Source organism: Pan troglodytes, chromosome 13 (assembly GCF_028858775.2).
Source record: "Pan troglodytes isolate AG18354 chromosome 13, NHGRI_mPanTro3-v2.0_pri, whole genome shotgun sequence".
NCBI lineage: Eukaryota > Metazoa > Chordata > Mammalia > Primates > Hominidae > Pan > Pan troglodytes.
In genome coordinates this window covers 127,092,516-127,109,468 of record NC_072411.2, presented here as the reverse complement: position 1 = coordinate 127,109,468, position 16,953 = coordinate 127,092,516, and the positions used below count along the sequence as shown (strand labels likewise).

Below are 16,953 nucleotides of genomic sequence, written 5' to 3'. Positions count from 1 at the left end.
TATCAATGGAGATGAAGACTAGGGTGGGTTGTGTTTGGTGAGTAGCAAGACCTGGGGGTAATCTCAGAACATATTTCCACAAATACAAATCAATTGCCAAAGGGAAAATGGTGACCTTTATAATGGAGAAAACCAGCAGATAAGGCTAACATCACAGTTGCTGAAGGAGTTGACACTGTGTGCTCTAGATACAATGAAGTATGAAAATCAAGCATCAGTCTGAGATTTTACTGCCATAAAAGCATGACCTGAATCCTGTCACGAGGACACATACAACAGACCCAGATTGAATTTATGTCAGAATATATGTCCTGTACTCTTTAAAAGGCCAAAAACCTGAAAGAGAGAAAAAGACTGAGGAACAGTTTTGACTGAATTAAATTGAAGGGAAATAGCAGAAAAATACAATGAGTAGTCCTAGATGGGATTCTGGACCAGAAAGAAAAACAGAGGCATTATTGAGTCAACTGGCAGCATTGAAAGGGGCATGTGAGTTGCACAGTTTGGGCCAATATCACTTTCCTGACTTGGATGGCTGCACGGTGATTAGGCAGGTAAGTGTCCTCATTTCGGGAAAACACTCGCTGGAGTATTTAGGAGAGGAATAATATGGGAAACTTGCTCTCAAAGCATTCAGACTGGTTATAATAGGTGACTGTTAGAGAGAGAGAGAGTGTGTGTGTATGTGTGTGAGAGAGAGTGTGTGTGTGTGTGTGTGAGAGAGACAGAGAGAGAAACAGGAGGTTAACAGTTGAATCTGGGCAAGGGGGATAATTAAGGTGGTTTTATGCACCTTATACACAACCTTTCTCTCTATTCAAAATTATTTCAATATAAGAGAAAAAATAGTTAATATCTGTTTTAAAAATTCAACTAAGATATCAACTCCTCTTAGGAAACTTCCTGCCCTCTCTGCCAACAGACTCCCTCACAACCTGATGCTCACCTACCTACTTGCCACAGTGTTTTGTGTTTTAATATGTATCTGTGACACTAATGTATTAGGAGTGCCTTAGAACAGTGACAAACACGTAACAAATGCTCAATAACTGTTAGCTATTATTATGATTCTATCAAGCTGTGATAAAAAACAGAGATGTGGTTGGCCTAGTGAAGTTCAACCACAGTGCAGTCTCGAAACTTCTAGGATTTCATTACAGATTTTCAAGGGTCTTGGAGACTTAGGTGGCATGTATTTTCTAAGACTGTAAGGGAAATAACTGGAAGGATTTGTAAGGCCCAACCATGCATGTAAATGCAACATAAAGAAGAGAGTTCTTGGCAGGGAAACTAAAGAACCAATGAGATACAGTACTGGGATCTAAGGCACTTGCTGGAGGACAGGATTCCAGGTCACTGAGTCAAGGGGAGCTTGCCTGCTGCATGTATTTTATCTACTGCTTTGTTAAATGATGTACTAACGAGGCTGTCTCATGGATAATGATTTTATGTCAAAAACATCTGTTCTTTCTTTTTCATGCAGATTGAGCCTTTTTTTGTGAGTGTGGCACTTTATGACCTCAGAGACAGCAGGAAGATTTCTGCTGATTTTCATGTGGATCTAAACCATGCTGCTGTCAGACAGATGCTCTTGGGGGCTTCTGTGGCTTTGGAAAATGGCAACATCGACACCATCACTCCAAGACAATCAGAAGAACCTCACATCAAGGGACTTCCAGAGGAATGGCTAAAATTTCCAAAGCAGGTGGCACTTTGTTTACTTGTGATGAGATGGAAAATGCTTGTACCATATTCTTACCAATAGATCATATAAGATGAGCAATTTCCTGAATAAAAATTCCCTTAAAGCTGTCCTTTTTTAAAAAAATGGAATTTTGTAAATGTCTACAATGTGGTTTCTTCCATGCTTATTAGCTGCTTTCTTTGTACACAGGCTGTATTTTCTGTAAGCAATCCACATTCTGAAATTGTTTTGGTGGCCAAAATCGAAAAAGTCTTGATGGGAAACATTGCAAGTGGTGCCGAACCTTATATTAAGAACCCAGACTCCAACAAGGTAATGTATAATCTTGTAAATAACTTCACTTCCTTTTTTTTTTTTAATAGAGTCTCTCCCTGTCACCCAGGCTGGAGTGCAGTGGCACAATCTCAGCTCACTGCAACCTCTGTCTCCTAGGTTCAAGTGATTCTCTTGCCTCAGCCTCCCCAGTAGCTGGGATTAGAGGTGCATGCCACCACGCCCGGCTAATTTTTTGTATTTTATAGTAGAGATGGGGTTTCACCATGTTGACCAGGCTGGTCTTGAACTCCTGACTTCAAGTGATCGGCCTGCCTTGGACTCCCAAAGTGCTGGGATTACAGGCATGAGCCACCATGCCCAGCCAACTTCATTTGCTTTTAAGACAGAAAGCCACACTTTCTTGCTGAATTATCAAATTTGTATGTCTTGAAATACTCACTTATTGGTGAAATGAATATCCACCAGAAATTTTTTTAAGCTTATCTTTTTGCATTACTTTCTTTTGACCCAGTAATTTCTGACCTCTGAGAATCTAATGGTAGAAATAAATTCAAATGTGGATAAAGCTTTCACCCCAAGGATCAGAGTATTAATAATAATGAAACCTTAGGAATAATCTGAGTAAAAGCAAGTGAATGAGACATCAGCAATGCTGATGATGAACAAAGTGAGATAAATAACTGTAAATCAAATTATAATATCACTTAAGTGAAAAAGAGGAAAGAGAATGCTATGCTTTGAATGGTGGAACTACAGGTAATATGTTTCTACTTTCTTCTTTTCTATTAGATTTTCTTTAATAATCAAATATTACTGTTTAATAGAAAATGAATATTAAGGCCGGGCGCAGTGGCTCACGCCTGTAATCCCAGCACTTTGGGAGGTTGAGGCAGGCGATCACGAGGTCAAGAGATCGAGACCATCCTGGCTAACATGGTGAAACCCCGTCTCTACTAAAAATACAAAAAATTAGCCAGGCGTGGTGGCGGGCCCCTGTAGTTCCAGCTACTCGGGAGGCTGAGGCAGGAGAATGGCATGAACCCGGGAGGCGGAGCTTGCAGTGAGCCAAGATCCTGCCACTGCACTCCAGCCTGGGCAGGTGACAGAGCGAGACTCCGTCTAAAAAAAAAAGAAAAGAAAAGAAATATTAAAAGTCTATATTTTCCATGCCAAAGAAATATACTGAGGAAATAACTTACAAGAATTGAATCTTAGCATGTATGACAATTTAGGAAGGAGTTTAACATATTTATGAGAGTCCCATAATTCAGTGTTTGGCAAACTATGGTGTGCAGGCCAAATCCAGCCTGCCTTCTGTTTTGATAAATAAAGTTTTATTGCAACACAGTCACATTCATTTATGGATTGTCTATGGCCATTTCCCTGCTACAGAAACAGAGTTGAAAACTTGTGACAGAGACTATATGGCCCATGAAACCCATTGTGTTTACTATATGACTCTTTATAGAACCAGTCTCCTGCCCTCTGCCATAACAAATAAAAGGGGATATAGAATGGACTGTAAATGTAAATGTGCTAATACTTTCATTCAAGATTTTAAAATCTTTTAAGTCAAAAAAAGGAAAAAAGTTGATATTCCAAGACATGGATTATTTTCTACATTTGAAATTTCCAAACTAAAAAGAAAGAAAGAAAAACATTATACAATAGTTTGAACACATAGGACACCATTTGGCTCTTTATAAGGTAATAGGGAGTGGAGTTTCAGTATAAAATAATATGAAAAAGTATTTAGTATTATTTTATATGTACAGTTTATAAAGTGCTATTCTAAACAATATTTGTATTTATTTTTTCTTTAGTATGCACAAAAGATACTAAAATCCAACAGACAGTTCTGCAGCAAATTGGGAAAATACCGTATGCCTTTTGCTTGGGCAGTAAGGTATGTTGACAGTTGCAGCCAACAGACTAGAAATACATTTAATGGTGGCATTGGAAGCTTCAGTTTTGAACGTTTTTGTGTTGCCTATTATTTTTAATGTGTCTACACCTAGAAAATCCTAATATGGTCATCTTCATAAACATCTTGAGCTTCTCTGAGACATACATTTCACAAGACAGTTTAGCAATACAGTTTATAATAGAGGGCCATGACACATGTACCCTGCATGCATGACCAGATATGCTATGGGTTCTTGGTAGATATCAAATCAATGTCATAAATTGTTTATTATGTATATTTGACTTAACAAACCTTTGACATTATGTCAATCCTGAGAGTCTGGTGTGCCTAAAATTCAGATAGATGCACTGTAATTTCTTATGCAGCTGCTTGTTTTCATCTATGCGTAGAGCTCAGGTCTATATATGGACGTCCAAATGAAACCATCAAACCAATCATTTAAACTCATTTTGATTTTGATACTGTTTAGCCCAGCCAAATTTATCAGTACCAGTTGCCTCTGAAAGAAAGTCTGAGTTCTGTGGACATAGATGGACACATCATTCACTTGGATGCATGACCTCTTCATGAAGAACCATAATTGCTTTTCAGAACTGTTTAATCATCAATTATTATTGTCCTCATCAATCTCTTTACATCTTTATTAGTGTAAGAATTTCTTAAGTGAGGAAGAGCCTGGCATAGACTCATAAGGCTAAAAGGTCATCAATGTACACACTGAATGAACTAAGAAAGGTTAGAGCTACCAGCCGGGCATGGTGGCTCACGCCTGTAATCCCAGCACTTTGGGAGGCCAAGACAGGCAGATCCCGAGGTCAGGAGTTCGAGACCAGCCTGGCCAACATGGTGAAGCTCTGTCTCTACTAAAAATACAAAAATTAGCCAGGTGTGGTGGCAAATAAGACAGCCCATCAAGTATTCATTTGAACTTTGCTAACATTATCTCAATGTATCCAACTTTAGCATCCAGAAGGAAGAGAGAACCTGTTAATTATGCCATTTTTAAGTCTCACAGTTCCCAGTGATGTATATTCAGAGTAAACTCACCAATATTTGTCATAATTTTGAGGTTGTTATTTAAAGTTGGAGATGAGTAGGTGTAGGAAGGAGAAATGTGGAAGTTTGGGCAGCAGTAAATCAAGATAGATTCACGCAGTCTCCAGGAATTAGTTTGCCCTAAGGCAGTGTCATAGCAAGGGAGGGAGAGTCCAGGCCTGGGAGTCTAATAAACGTTGCAGATCAGGCCACTGCTTACTGTGACTTGGAACAAGTTTCTTCTCCATGTCTCTGGGTCCCCAGCTATAAATTGCAGCTGACAATACCTGTGTTATGAGCAGTATGTGCAATCTCAAGTGCACGAGCATTTGGCGTAAAATAGATCATGAGTAGTACTTTAATCCTCCCTTTTCTATCTCTTTCTATAGGAACAGCTAATGCCAGGACATTCTGCATGAAAAAGATGGTATTTAGACTTGCAGAACCCTTTATAATGAATTTGTTCTTATTTCTCATAAGGTTTAAGACAAAGGTTAACTAATTATAATTCACTGATTAAACATTTTTGGTATTGTTAAGCATTCTCAGTTCCCTCCAGAAAACCTACTGGGGCAAGTAGAGGCAAGATGTCTGTTGTGAAATATTCCAGTATAACAAAATTACAATAGTGCACACATTTTTCACTTTAAGGATCCAACATTGCTCTGAGGTTTTAGAAACAGGCATTTTAGAACCAGACAGAGCTGAGCTCAAAATATCCTAACTCTGGCCAGGCATGGTGGGGCATGCCTATAATCCCAATACTTTAGGAGGCCAAGGTCTCCTGGAGGTTCGCTTAAGGTCAGGAATTCTAGACCAGCCTGGGCAACATAGTGAGACCCAATCTCCAAAAACAACTTTTAAAAAATTAACCAAGGGTGGTAGCATACACCTGTAGTCCTAGCTACTCAGGAGGCTGAGATGGGAGTATCAGAATCATCAGAGATGAGCCCAGAAGCTGGAAGTTGCAATGAACTATGATAGCACCACTGCACTCCAGCCTGGGCAACAGAGCGAGACCCTGTCTCTAAAAAAAGAAAAAAAAAAACGCTCTATCCTTTATTAGCCAAGTGAGCTTGGGCAAGTTACTTATAACCTGACTTTATCTATTTTTTAATCTACAAAAGAAGAAAATAAGAATATCTAATTTACTGTTATAAGGATTAAGGAGCACAGATATGTACCCAATAAAAGATTGTTATTTTTAGAAATTATTTTTTCTAATATTATTATTACTAAAAGTCACTTGCAGAGATCATATCTATCTCACCAAGTCCCCTTTTCTGATAAATTTGGGGCAGTGAAGAACAATATAAAGGAGAGAAGTCAAAGAATTACCCATTATTGAAAGAACCTGAGAAGTTAGGAGAAGTGACAATCCTGCTTTGAAGTTGTCTAGTTAAATATGCTGGAGGAAAGACAGATGAAGTCTCTAGGGAGGCTGACAGTATTACTGACTATTGAAATTATTCCTTGGATAGGAAAGCCAATGAAACCACAAGCTTAGACCATATTAATGCCCAATTAGTGGTCTGGTTGTAGGTTAGGAAACACCACCAACCTGTGTATATACATATGTGATTTACTTCCACATAAATTCTCACAACTGAGAAAAATAGTTAGCAGCACAATTCTAAAGATATCATGTCAGACCACTTGGATTAGCTAACCACAAAAAAGTATAAAAGATCCAGCCAAAGATTTTAATTTCTCTTTCACAATGTGGAAACTGCTTCAAATAAATGTGCACAGCATCAGAGGAAGGCTGGTTGTTGCCCATGTCTTTACCAGCTTCCTGACATACTTCAATACCTAATTGATACTCCTGATTCTGAGGCTACTGCTCCTTCCTGTTACGCTTTCTAGATTGCAGTTTGTTTCGCAGTGTAGATTTCAGTGTGCCCTAAGACATGTTGGCCTTTACAATCAACTGTCATTAGAAGAGTAGAACTGACAATTTAGATTATGACCATATTTTTACCCACATTTAATCATCCCACCCACTGCAGTACGCACAGATGCTCATCACTGTGAACCACGTTTTTTTCTGAAATTAATTTGGTATTCTTATATTTGGCACCAGCTGCAGTACCATTTTACAGTGAAAAGGTTATCCTTTGGGGAGGAATAGAGAACACATACAGATGACTACCCAGGGTATTTTATACTCATTGACTCGGGAGAAAATTGACCCTTCCAAATGTGTCAGGTTGTGAATGGATCTCTTTCCATGCATATCAGCCCCAGAATCCTAGGTGCCAGCATCCTTGCCAGGACTCTTTTGTGATTTCCTTGACTACCTCATTTGATATTCTAAGTGAACCAGCACTCAACACTGAATTTTTTTAATTAAGCAAAATTAAAATAAACATTTCATTCTCGTATCTCTACAATTATGGAAGGTGCACAGTGCAGCTGTCATTTAAGATTCCCATACTGACAACGTCTTCAACAAATGGTCATCCAACTTCTGTTTGACTCTTTCCAGGGACAAAAACCCAAGTACATCCCACAGTGCTTCCTTCTGTCTGTCTCTTTAGAGGTCTAATTATTAAATAATCTATTTTTCAAAATAATCTTCAGCTATCTGAAAACCACTTTTATGTGTTTTCTTCCATAGCCACACACACACAAAAAATATGTCTGCTTCATTCTGCACATCATGGTTATTCATGCTGTTTGTGAATGAATCTATCAGGGACACCTAAGGTTCTTTTCCTTTGGGCAAGAAAACGAAAAGCTTACACAAATGGTTTTCGAATGGCTGGGCCATATTTCATGATTCCTACAATCATACCCCAAAGATCATGGTGCTGAGACCCTCGCAATATCATTGCTCAACTGTAGCAGTTGGAACTAGGCACAGCGTTCCAGCCATCACAAAACCATCTATGTAAATGAATCAGTTCTTTTTTCTCCTGCCAGATATATATATATATATATATATATATATATATATATATACACATTTTTTTGAGACGGAGTCTCGCTCTGTCACCAGGCTGAAGTGCAGTGGCACAATCTCGGCTCACTGCAACCTTCACCCCCCAGGTTCAAGCGATTCTCCTGCCTCAGCCTAACTAGTTGGGATTACAGGTGCATGCCACCATGCCCGGCTAATTTTTGTATTTTTAGTAGAGACGGGCTTTCACCATGTTAACCAGGCTGGTCTGAATCTCCTGACCTCGTGATCCCCCGACCTCAGCCTCCCAAAGTGCCGGGATTACAGGCGTGAGCCACCACGCCCAGCCACCAGTTATATATTTATTGAGCAACCACATGTTGTATGGCACTGTGAGCAAAACTTCTCCCATGGTGCTGTACTCTTCATTCTCTTTATGAAAAGTCCAATGTAAGTGAGCAATTTCCATGACAGAGTTGTGGATAAGGGCAAATCGAGTTCCACAATTCACATCTATCAATAAATGGAAGTCACTAATTAAAAAGCTATTGTTCAAGCTCAGTTTAACTTCCTTTCATATTGGGAATTGTATCATGTTAGTTTCAACATGTGATGCACTGAAACAAACGCCCTTTATAATATTTAAATAAAAATAATATTCATGTTTAATATTTTTATTCTGTCTCCCCAACGTTATTTGCCTTTTTACCTTCCCTCATTCACTACTTAACAGAGAAAAAATGAGGAGGCAAGTTGAAGGAGTCTAAAAATATCATTTTGATAAAATCTTGGCCTATTTTCTTTTGGTGTTCTATTTAACACTAAAGCTATTTAATCTGATATCCATTTAAATGGCCATTTCAGCCTGTGCAATGAATTCTTCAGTTAACTTAAAGAGTGATAAAACATTACATTAAAAGAAGTAAGAATTCAATATTTCTCTAACACTGAAGTAAAAATTCAATATTTCTCTAACATTGAAGAAAATACATGGATCTATTTTTTTGACCACACATTGTATGATGAGATATGAGGAACTTCATGTAAAACTGACATCTAAGCATGGTACCTATGTGAAGCAAGTATTGCTTGACATTACTATATTATTTGGACAAAAGCTATTTATGTGTTTCAACTAAGCCTAACTTTCCTTGGTTCCAATGAAACAGACCAAGGAAGGAAATAAGTGGCTCAGATTCATAGTGTTCTCTTTCTTTAAAACAACAGTCTGACTCAGGTGCCTTCCGTATTATCTTTGTCTCTGTCCTAAAAGTTAGGACATGGGCACATTTAGCTCCATGAAAATGTGTCAAGAGTATGGCCTTCCACACTCATATATACAACCTTATCCCCGTTCCACCACTCGTAAATCCTAGTAGTGCCACCCAAATTGAAGTGACTCTGTCCTGCCCAGGTTTAAGGTGTCTTGGAAAAATAATTTAAAAGAGTAACTTGTGTTCCTATTCTTCTCCACTTCCCTGATACTCCAAGGTTTTGATACAAGTTATTAAATGTGAGACATCATAAAAAATATAGTTGTAATATGGAATGTTATCACTTCGGATACAGAGTTAAAAATAATAAATTAAAGATAACAAAAATAAACTGTATAAATGAAGCATTTGTAAAAGTTTTTGGTCTTTTTATTTTATAAGTTCTTAGAGTTTCTCTGATTATAAATGAGAAGTTTAATTAATATAGTCAGGTTAAAAACACAACTTTATAAACAATATCCAACTACCAACCTGAATAAATATTTTCTTTTAGATCAGTATTTAAGGACAACCAGGGAAATGTGGACAGAGACTCAAGATTTTCACCATTGTTTAGACAAGAAAGTAGCAAGATTTCAACTGAGGACCTAGTTAAACTAGTATCAGATTATAGAAGGTATGTTTTTTTAATACTCTCGAAATTAACATAAATCAGCCATGTTGATTTTTTATCACTTCATAAATACCTAAGGATCTCATTCTCGAACACCCAAACCTCCAGAAAGCAGATATTTTTCAGGTGACTTCACATATGCCCAAATAGCACCACAAAAGTAAAAATTGCTAGAATTATATGGAAGGACTGTGAAATGTTAAACTATGTCAGTTATTTACTGCTGTGTAACAAACCACCTCAAAACTTAATGGTTTAAAATAACAACACTGCTATAGTAATTGTACTCCTGAGTCCACAATTTGAGCACATCTGAGTGAGAAGAGCTTATCTCTTCCACACATGGCATGGGCTGAGAGAGATCAGCTGGGGTCAGAGGATCCATTTCAGAGACTCCCCTTTAAAGTAATCAAACATCCTGGCCAAAATCCATACCATAGGCTTCCTAAGGCCCAGCCTTTCCTCTTTACTTTTTTCCAGTGCTGAAGAATGAAAGGCTGTAATGCTGAGCAGAAGAGAATAGGCAGAAGGTTCTGGGGTGATCTGTTATAAACATAAAAAACAAACTCTTACAAAACCCATGTTATCAGTGAATAGCAAGGAAAATTATTACTGTCTAATTTAAGGGGGCACCCTAGAATACACAATGCAACGCTGACATCAAATTATTCATCTCAGCCTCACACTTTGTGGCCTTTATTCTCAGTGGTGTGCCGACAAATGTTTCACAAGCAACTCTTTAAGGAAACAACGGACTTCTACTGATGGCCGGTGTCTATGGTGTAAACTCGCCTACCATTGCTGATTCCAACCTATCAATGAGGCTTCACTGAACATAGGGTTAGGAAGAGATGTGCACCCTAATAGAGCATTTCCACCATAAACTTAGAGATGTACAGATAATCTTACCATGTAGTAAAATAATCAGAAAGTGGTGAATTTTGAATACTTATTACCTTTGTGTTTAATATAATTTCTTTAATGATAAGTTTATGTAACTTAATTTCTATTAACAGCTGTGCTTAGCTGTCAAGCAAAATTCCTAAAAATTGAACATTCAGCTCTCACAAGCTGAGAAGAGCTGACTCTGACCCATCACTGTAATTATCCCACCTGTCGAAGTAGATTTCCTGAGAAGGATAACACTTGCGACTGTTACCAGCAGCTTCCACTTTACTCTAAAGGAAGATTGGCGAGAGGTTTTAATAGAGAGAGAGTGGGAGGGAAATGCAAGGACTTGAGCCAGGGAGTGCATGTGAGTGGGAGACAGGTGGGGAAGGGGTGTCCGCATACACCATAGGAGTGGGAGAGAGCAGAAGAAACAGGGCTCAGGGAAGGGTCCCTGTCCTCCTTGTTTGTTGGTGAAGAGGAAGAATATGGACCATCCACTTAGCGATTGTAGCAAAGACCACGCTTGCTCTCAAAACTTCTTAAAATTCATTATGAGAGTGTGTTACTTAAGCCAGTTTAAATACTATTAGCTTTTGTTAATAAAAACTCTATAATTTACTCTTGTACTTTTTTGATTTTTGTGTTATCTGAAGTAGAAGGAAATAAATTTAAAATCTTTTTCAGAAAATCTGTCACTTGACCCCTCCCTGATTTGTATTTTTATTTGCAATATCACATGTATTTTAGTTTGCAAAATTAAACTAGCTAGATAAAATCATTCACAAGATTATTTGGGAGTCTGCTGTTTACCCTTAACAAAGCTCAGAATTATAGATGACTGCTTTTTTCTTGAAAATTGGAATAATACTCTGTGTGTGTGTGTGTGTGTGTGTGTGTGTGTGTCCTTGCTCATGCACTCTTACAGGGCCGACAGAATAAGCAAAATGCAGACCATTCCTGGAAGCCTGGATATTGCTGTTGACAACGTTCCCTTGGAGCATCCAAGTATGATGATGATGTCATGGTTTGGTTGCAGAGTTTTGAATATTGAATATTTAGTGGGGTTTTTTGGTTGGTTGGTTGGTTGGTTGGTTGGCTAGTTGGTTGGTTACAAGGTTTTGGGTTTTTTTTTTCCCAAAAGTTGAAATATATGGAATTCATGATGCTACAGAAATGTGGAGCTTCTTTTTGCTTCACTAAGACAGATGATGAGTTTTGTAGGGCAAGAACTATATTCAGGGTAACCTAACACTTACTTACCTGTTATGCACCATGCACCTAACAAGGTATTAAATTATGTCATTTAATCCTCAAAACCCCAGAGGGTTTCAGAGGAGGAAAGTCAGATTTGGATAGATTAACAAACCAATAATCCATAATGGGACAATATATTCTCCCATTGAGGGAGTTCCTCTCACTCAAAAGAGAGGCTAGTTCTGCCATATTGTGCTGCCAGAGGGTTACTCTGAACACTGTGTAGCCACTCAAGTGGCCATGCAATGATTATAACTGAAATGTTGTCAGACTCTGTTATTATACAGAGAACATATATTTTTTTCAGAATATGGTCAAAAGTATTGTCAGTAAAAAAAATCAATTTTAGAAGGAGTTTTTTAAACTTTATTTATAAAAGAGTTTCAGAATTTAATTTTTAAGTGGTAAAATTAGTTTGTTTGGTTATTTCTGATTCTACCCTTTAGTGACTTTTTCAGCAATGTGAAAAAAAAAAAGAATAAAGGCCTCCTATAATGAACTCTAAACAGGGAAAGGACTATTGCCATGGGATATTTGGATTGCCACTGCAGTATTAAGTTTTCCATCCTTGTAACTTTCTACAAGTCATTTTAATATGAAATGTAATGAGCATTCTAACTTAAGCCATGGTTCAAAATCATTTTTATATTGATTGGTGTGAAAAAGCAGAGGATAAACCAAGTCATTTCCTCTACCTGATATGGAAATGAAACACGACAAATGAGGCACTCAATATTCTCTTTGGAAGAATGGTAGAATCTTAGAGAAATTTGAACATATAATAAAAATATCATAATTGGTTTTTGAAAAAAGAAAACAGTAATCTGATTCTCAAGCATTCGTAGCTAATCATTTTGCTTTTTAGAACACAGTCAGATTCCAGGTGGGGTAAAGGGAGGTAGAAGGCCTTGGTCTTTCAGTACCACAACTTCAGGCTTCAAACTGTTTGGTGACAGAAGTTTTGATTTATAAATTCCTAATCACTATTTCTTAAGCTGTTCCTCCAAGGGTAGGTTTTAAAAGGTGGTAGAAACTGAAGAGAAAAATAAATAAACCGTATCTACTGATGAAGAGAGGGGCTTCAGGCCCATGCTGTGAAATCCATTCTGTAGAGAGATATTTAGAGAGATATTGCTATTAATCTATCTGGTACTATCAGTAATAGATCTATTGGACAAAGCTTTTTTCAGTCATGTATCAGAATATGTATTATTTTTATTGTGTTATAGCAAAGATTGGTGGATTATTTCTTATAATATCTGGCTACTATGTTCAGAGGTTCATTAGTTAAAATTTATTTTTATGGGAAGCTTAATACAAAAAGAAAATAGTTATAAATCCGTCTAAAAGATTTACTGTTTTTTTCTGAGACATCAGTTTTAATATTAAATACGTAGCTTGTTAATCTGCCATGCCCACCTCCTACAAATTTTTCATGCTAGCGTAAGCTAATATCAATTGGTGTACAAGCCAGGAGTTTCTATCTTGAGTGGGTTCATTTTAAAACATGTTAACTATTGTTCACTTTAAAAGAACCATATTAAATGACAAACTCTTATTTTCTGATTTTTTAAGATTGTGTAACATCGTCCTTTATCCCTGTCAAGCCTTTCAACATGATGGCTCAAACAGAACCCACAGTGGAGGTGGAAGAATTTGTTTATGATTCAACAAAGTATTGTCGGCCTTACAGAGTATATAAAAATCAAATTTATATTTACCCCAAACACCTCAAGTATGATAGCCAGAAATGCTTCAACAAGGTATGATATAAGTTTCAGAGATATCATCTTTTCTTTTCACTGTATTTAGACCATATAAGATAGTTCCTGAATGTGCAAATACAAATTACTATGGGGCAACACTCTGTCATAGAAAACCGTTTGGAGAAGATGTTTAGTAAGAGGCACTGATGAGTTTTATCTTAGAAGTGTTTAAGGATGCAGTTTTGTAGCATATTAATAATCTTTTCTAAATCAGTCTTAAATAATTTTGTTCTAGACTATTTTTTTTAGTTTCTTAAGATATTCTAAAAATAGCATGCCTGCCCCCTTTCAATATGAGCTTTTACTTCCCTTTTAAGTACACTCTCCAGATCTTTCTGTTATTTCAGAAGATTATGGATAATGTCACAAGAAAATGTTGGGTATTTTACATTTTTCGGATTAATTAGAAGCTACTTATTTTAGGCACTTGGGTTTTTTATGTTATTTGATAGGAAATTACAATTTCCATTTTTTCTCTCCGTAATTTCAGGCACGGAATATAACTGTGTGCATTGAATTCAAAAATTCAGATGAAGAAAGTGCCAAGCCCCTGAAGGTGAGCCAAGTCAGCAAAGGGACCCAGCATAAAGTGGGAAGGCAGGTGCAGGGATTCTTTCCACCATTGCAGGGCTTTTTATGTGAGTGTGGTTGAAAGAGCAGTCATTTAATACATTTGTTTTAGATCTGAAACATACCTGATTTAACAGTCCTCATTAACTAGATCTATTAGAAATTCCTGTCTCATAGCTCGTTTAGCTTTTCACGACTTGGGAAAAAAGGAAACCATTCTCATGTGAAATAAATGCCAAGACTCCCCTGTGGAAAACGTTGCCTTTTTCAAAGATTAGCCTGCCTCTCGATTCGGCGTGCTTGATTTAAAACAGAACACCCCAGCCGGCCCTCATATGGTCTGCGCAGAAGCACTGCCACATACTGGCCCAATAGCTAATGTGGGGGACCCGTGGGATGCTCACAGTTATGGAAGGTGCACGTGGCCAAGTGCCTGAGGAACTGGAAAAATGGCTCTGGGAAGTCAGTCCCGGTTGCTGATCACATGATTTAGTAAGATCCATAAAACTATGAGGTTTGTAGGAACTGTGGTGTTTCACTCTGCAAAGCTGCAACTGGATGGCATTTTTTAGAGTTCATATTTGATATATAGTATGTGGTTTTTATTTTAGGGATTTCAAACAACATAAAGTAACCCATAAAAAATGAGGGGGAAATTATTTGTAGTGGGCCTGCTGCCAATCTTACCAGCTTTGGCAAATCAAAGGAATGAGGTAGTAGAGGACAAAACTAATTTCTAACTAACCCCCACCATTCTCTGTGGTAGTCTCTTAAAGCACTCTGCCTGGTACAAATTGAGTCCTCTAATTTGTAGCATTATTCAGAAGAACAATAATCAATTTGAGTGATTGAATTAATCAGGCAATTAATTCAGGTAAATATAAAAAAGAGTCTTTTTTTTAAAAAAAAAAAAAAAAAAAAAAAGGTCTTGAGCCACTGTCAGCATCCACTGGCACCCAACTCCAAAATAGTGTTAGCATCAGGAGAGAAAAATTCAAGTGAAATATAATTGTCAGGCAAACAGAGGCAATGATCAGATGGCAAGCACGTTTGGCCTGTAGAGCAGTGTTTTTGTGAGGAAAATTCTAGAAAAGAATAACAATCACATGTGCGTCCCTTGCTTCACTGCATTCTAAAATACCACACAGAGATACAGCAAAGCTAACTGTCAGACTCCAGAAGAGGGGTCCTGAGCTTTGGACAAAGGGGGCTTATAAGTTATAAGGAAGTGCCATATCACAGCCCTGGCCTGATTTGGGGCTGGACAGAATAGTAGCATGCTGCGGTGGAGATGGTAACCAGCCCTATCCTGGAAGCTGGCGTATCAGGAGCTGGGGTCCATCTAAGCCTTGTGGTTGCACAAGACCTTAACTCTAGACCAGAGCTGGTTCCATGGGGCCTGTATCACTCCATTCTCACACTGCTATAAAGATACTACCCGAGACTGGGTAATTTATAAAGAAAAGAGATTTAATAGACTCACAGTTTCTGCATGGCTGAGGAGGCCTCAGCAAACTTACAGTCATGGTGGAAGGGAAAGAGGCATGTCTTACATGGTGGCAGGTGAGAGAGAGAGAGCATGTGTGAGTGCAGGAAAAACTGCCATTTATAAAACTATCAGATCGCTTGAGAATTCATTCACTGTCATGAGAACAGCATGGGGGAAACGGCCCCAGGATCCAATCACTTCCTTTCCTTGGCATGTCGGGATTATAATTCAAGATGAGATTTGGGTGGGGAGAAAAGCCTGACCATATCAGGGCCTGTTCAGGAAGCCATTCTAAAGGAATCAGTCTTAAACAAGTTAGCCCTTATTCCATGTAAATCAAGAGTCAGATTGGTCCAAGTGATACCCATAGGCTAGGGGAGGTCCGCAAACACTGACCGTTGTCCCAGGTCATTGTCTGAGTCATTGTTATTTTCCTGGGGTTGGTAACTGAAGAGTTATGGCCTTTTATTTTCACTCAGGGATAATTTCAGACACTCATAATTTGTCAATTCATAACTTCTTCAACAGTGTATTTGGGACCCCAGCCCCAGCCGGTGAATAGGCTCTTGACACTGTCATGAGAAGGATTTCAAGGATGACTCAGAAAATAGTGAAAGTACAGAGATTTACTGCAAAGCAAAAAGAACACACTCAGGAAAGAAGAGTGTGGGTGTACTCAAGAGAGATAGTCATCTGCAAAAAGGTTTAGGGCTTCTATCTTTATGGGTTTCTTTACATTCATGAAGATTTCTAAAGAAACTTTAGAACTGCCCAGGTACTGGGGGGAGTGTGATTTAGTATGTCAATGAGCATATAATGAGGTCCTAGGAGAAACCTAGGTCAAATCCAGCACCATGCTGGGTACAGTTGGTCTTAACCAGCTTGGCCCGCATCTCATTTTTTAGGGTCTTATTGGCCACTGACTTATGCAGCTATTTCAACAGTATCCTTTTTGCTAGGCATGTGAAACCTCTGCCTGGAATTTTCTGTTCTCCTGTGGCCACCCTGTATTATTCCTGTCTCACAGGTATTTGGCCCTGGCGTATTAACTATATGATGAATGAAAGCCATCAAATTATCTTCAGCAGCTTTCATTGTATAATAAATGCAGGGTAGTAGGCCAAAGAAGTTCAAGGTTAATTAGATGCCAGCTTAGCCTGGCAAGTTATCACAAAGTTTGCCATTGTCCCAGGGTTGGTACTGAAGAGTTATGGACTTTTTTTCAACCAGGGATAATCTCAGACACTCATA

General features: G+C 38.1%; 1 protein-coding gene across 24 annotated transcripts in view; it reads left to right on the top strand.

Annotated features, from left to right (window-relative positions):
* The window catches only part of DOCK10 (dedicator of cytokinesis 10), a 277,887-nt gene that overhangs the window by 174,649 nt on the left and 86,285 nt on the right, over positions 1-16,953 (top strand). For 18 of the 24 annotated variants that reach the window (XM_063790807.1, XM_063790806.1, XM_516126.9 and 15 more), the window contains 7 exons: positions 1,484-1,705; positions 1,895-2,017; positions 3,805-3,887; positions 9,613-9,735; positions 11,549-11,628; positions 13,453-13,640; positions 14,134-14,199. In XM_063790807.1, coding sequence (XP_063646877.1) covers positions 1,484-1,705; positions 1,895-2,017; positions 3,805-3,887; positions 9,613-9,735; positions 11,549-11,628; positions 13,453-13,640; positions 14,134-14,199 — 885 coding nt within the window. Of the gene's footprint in view, positions 1-315; positions 555-1,483; positions 1,706-1,894; positions 2,018-3,804; positions 3,888-9,612; positions 9,736-11,548; positions 11,629-13,452; positions 13,641-14,133; positions 14,200-16,953 lie in introns of those variants that run through there. The other 6 variants (XM_063790810.1, XM_054679430.2, XM_063790813.1 and 3 more) reach the window with 2 other exon arrangements.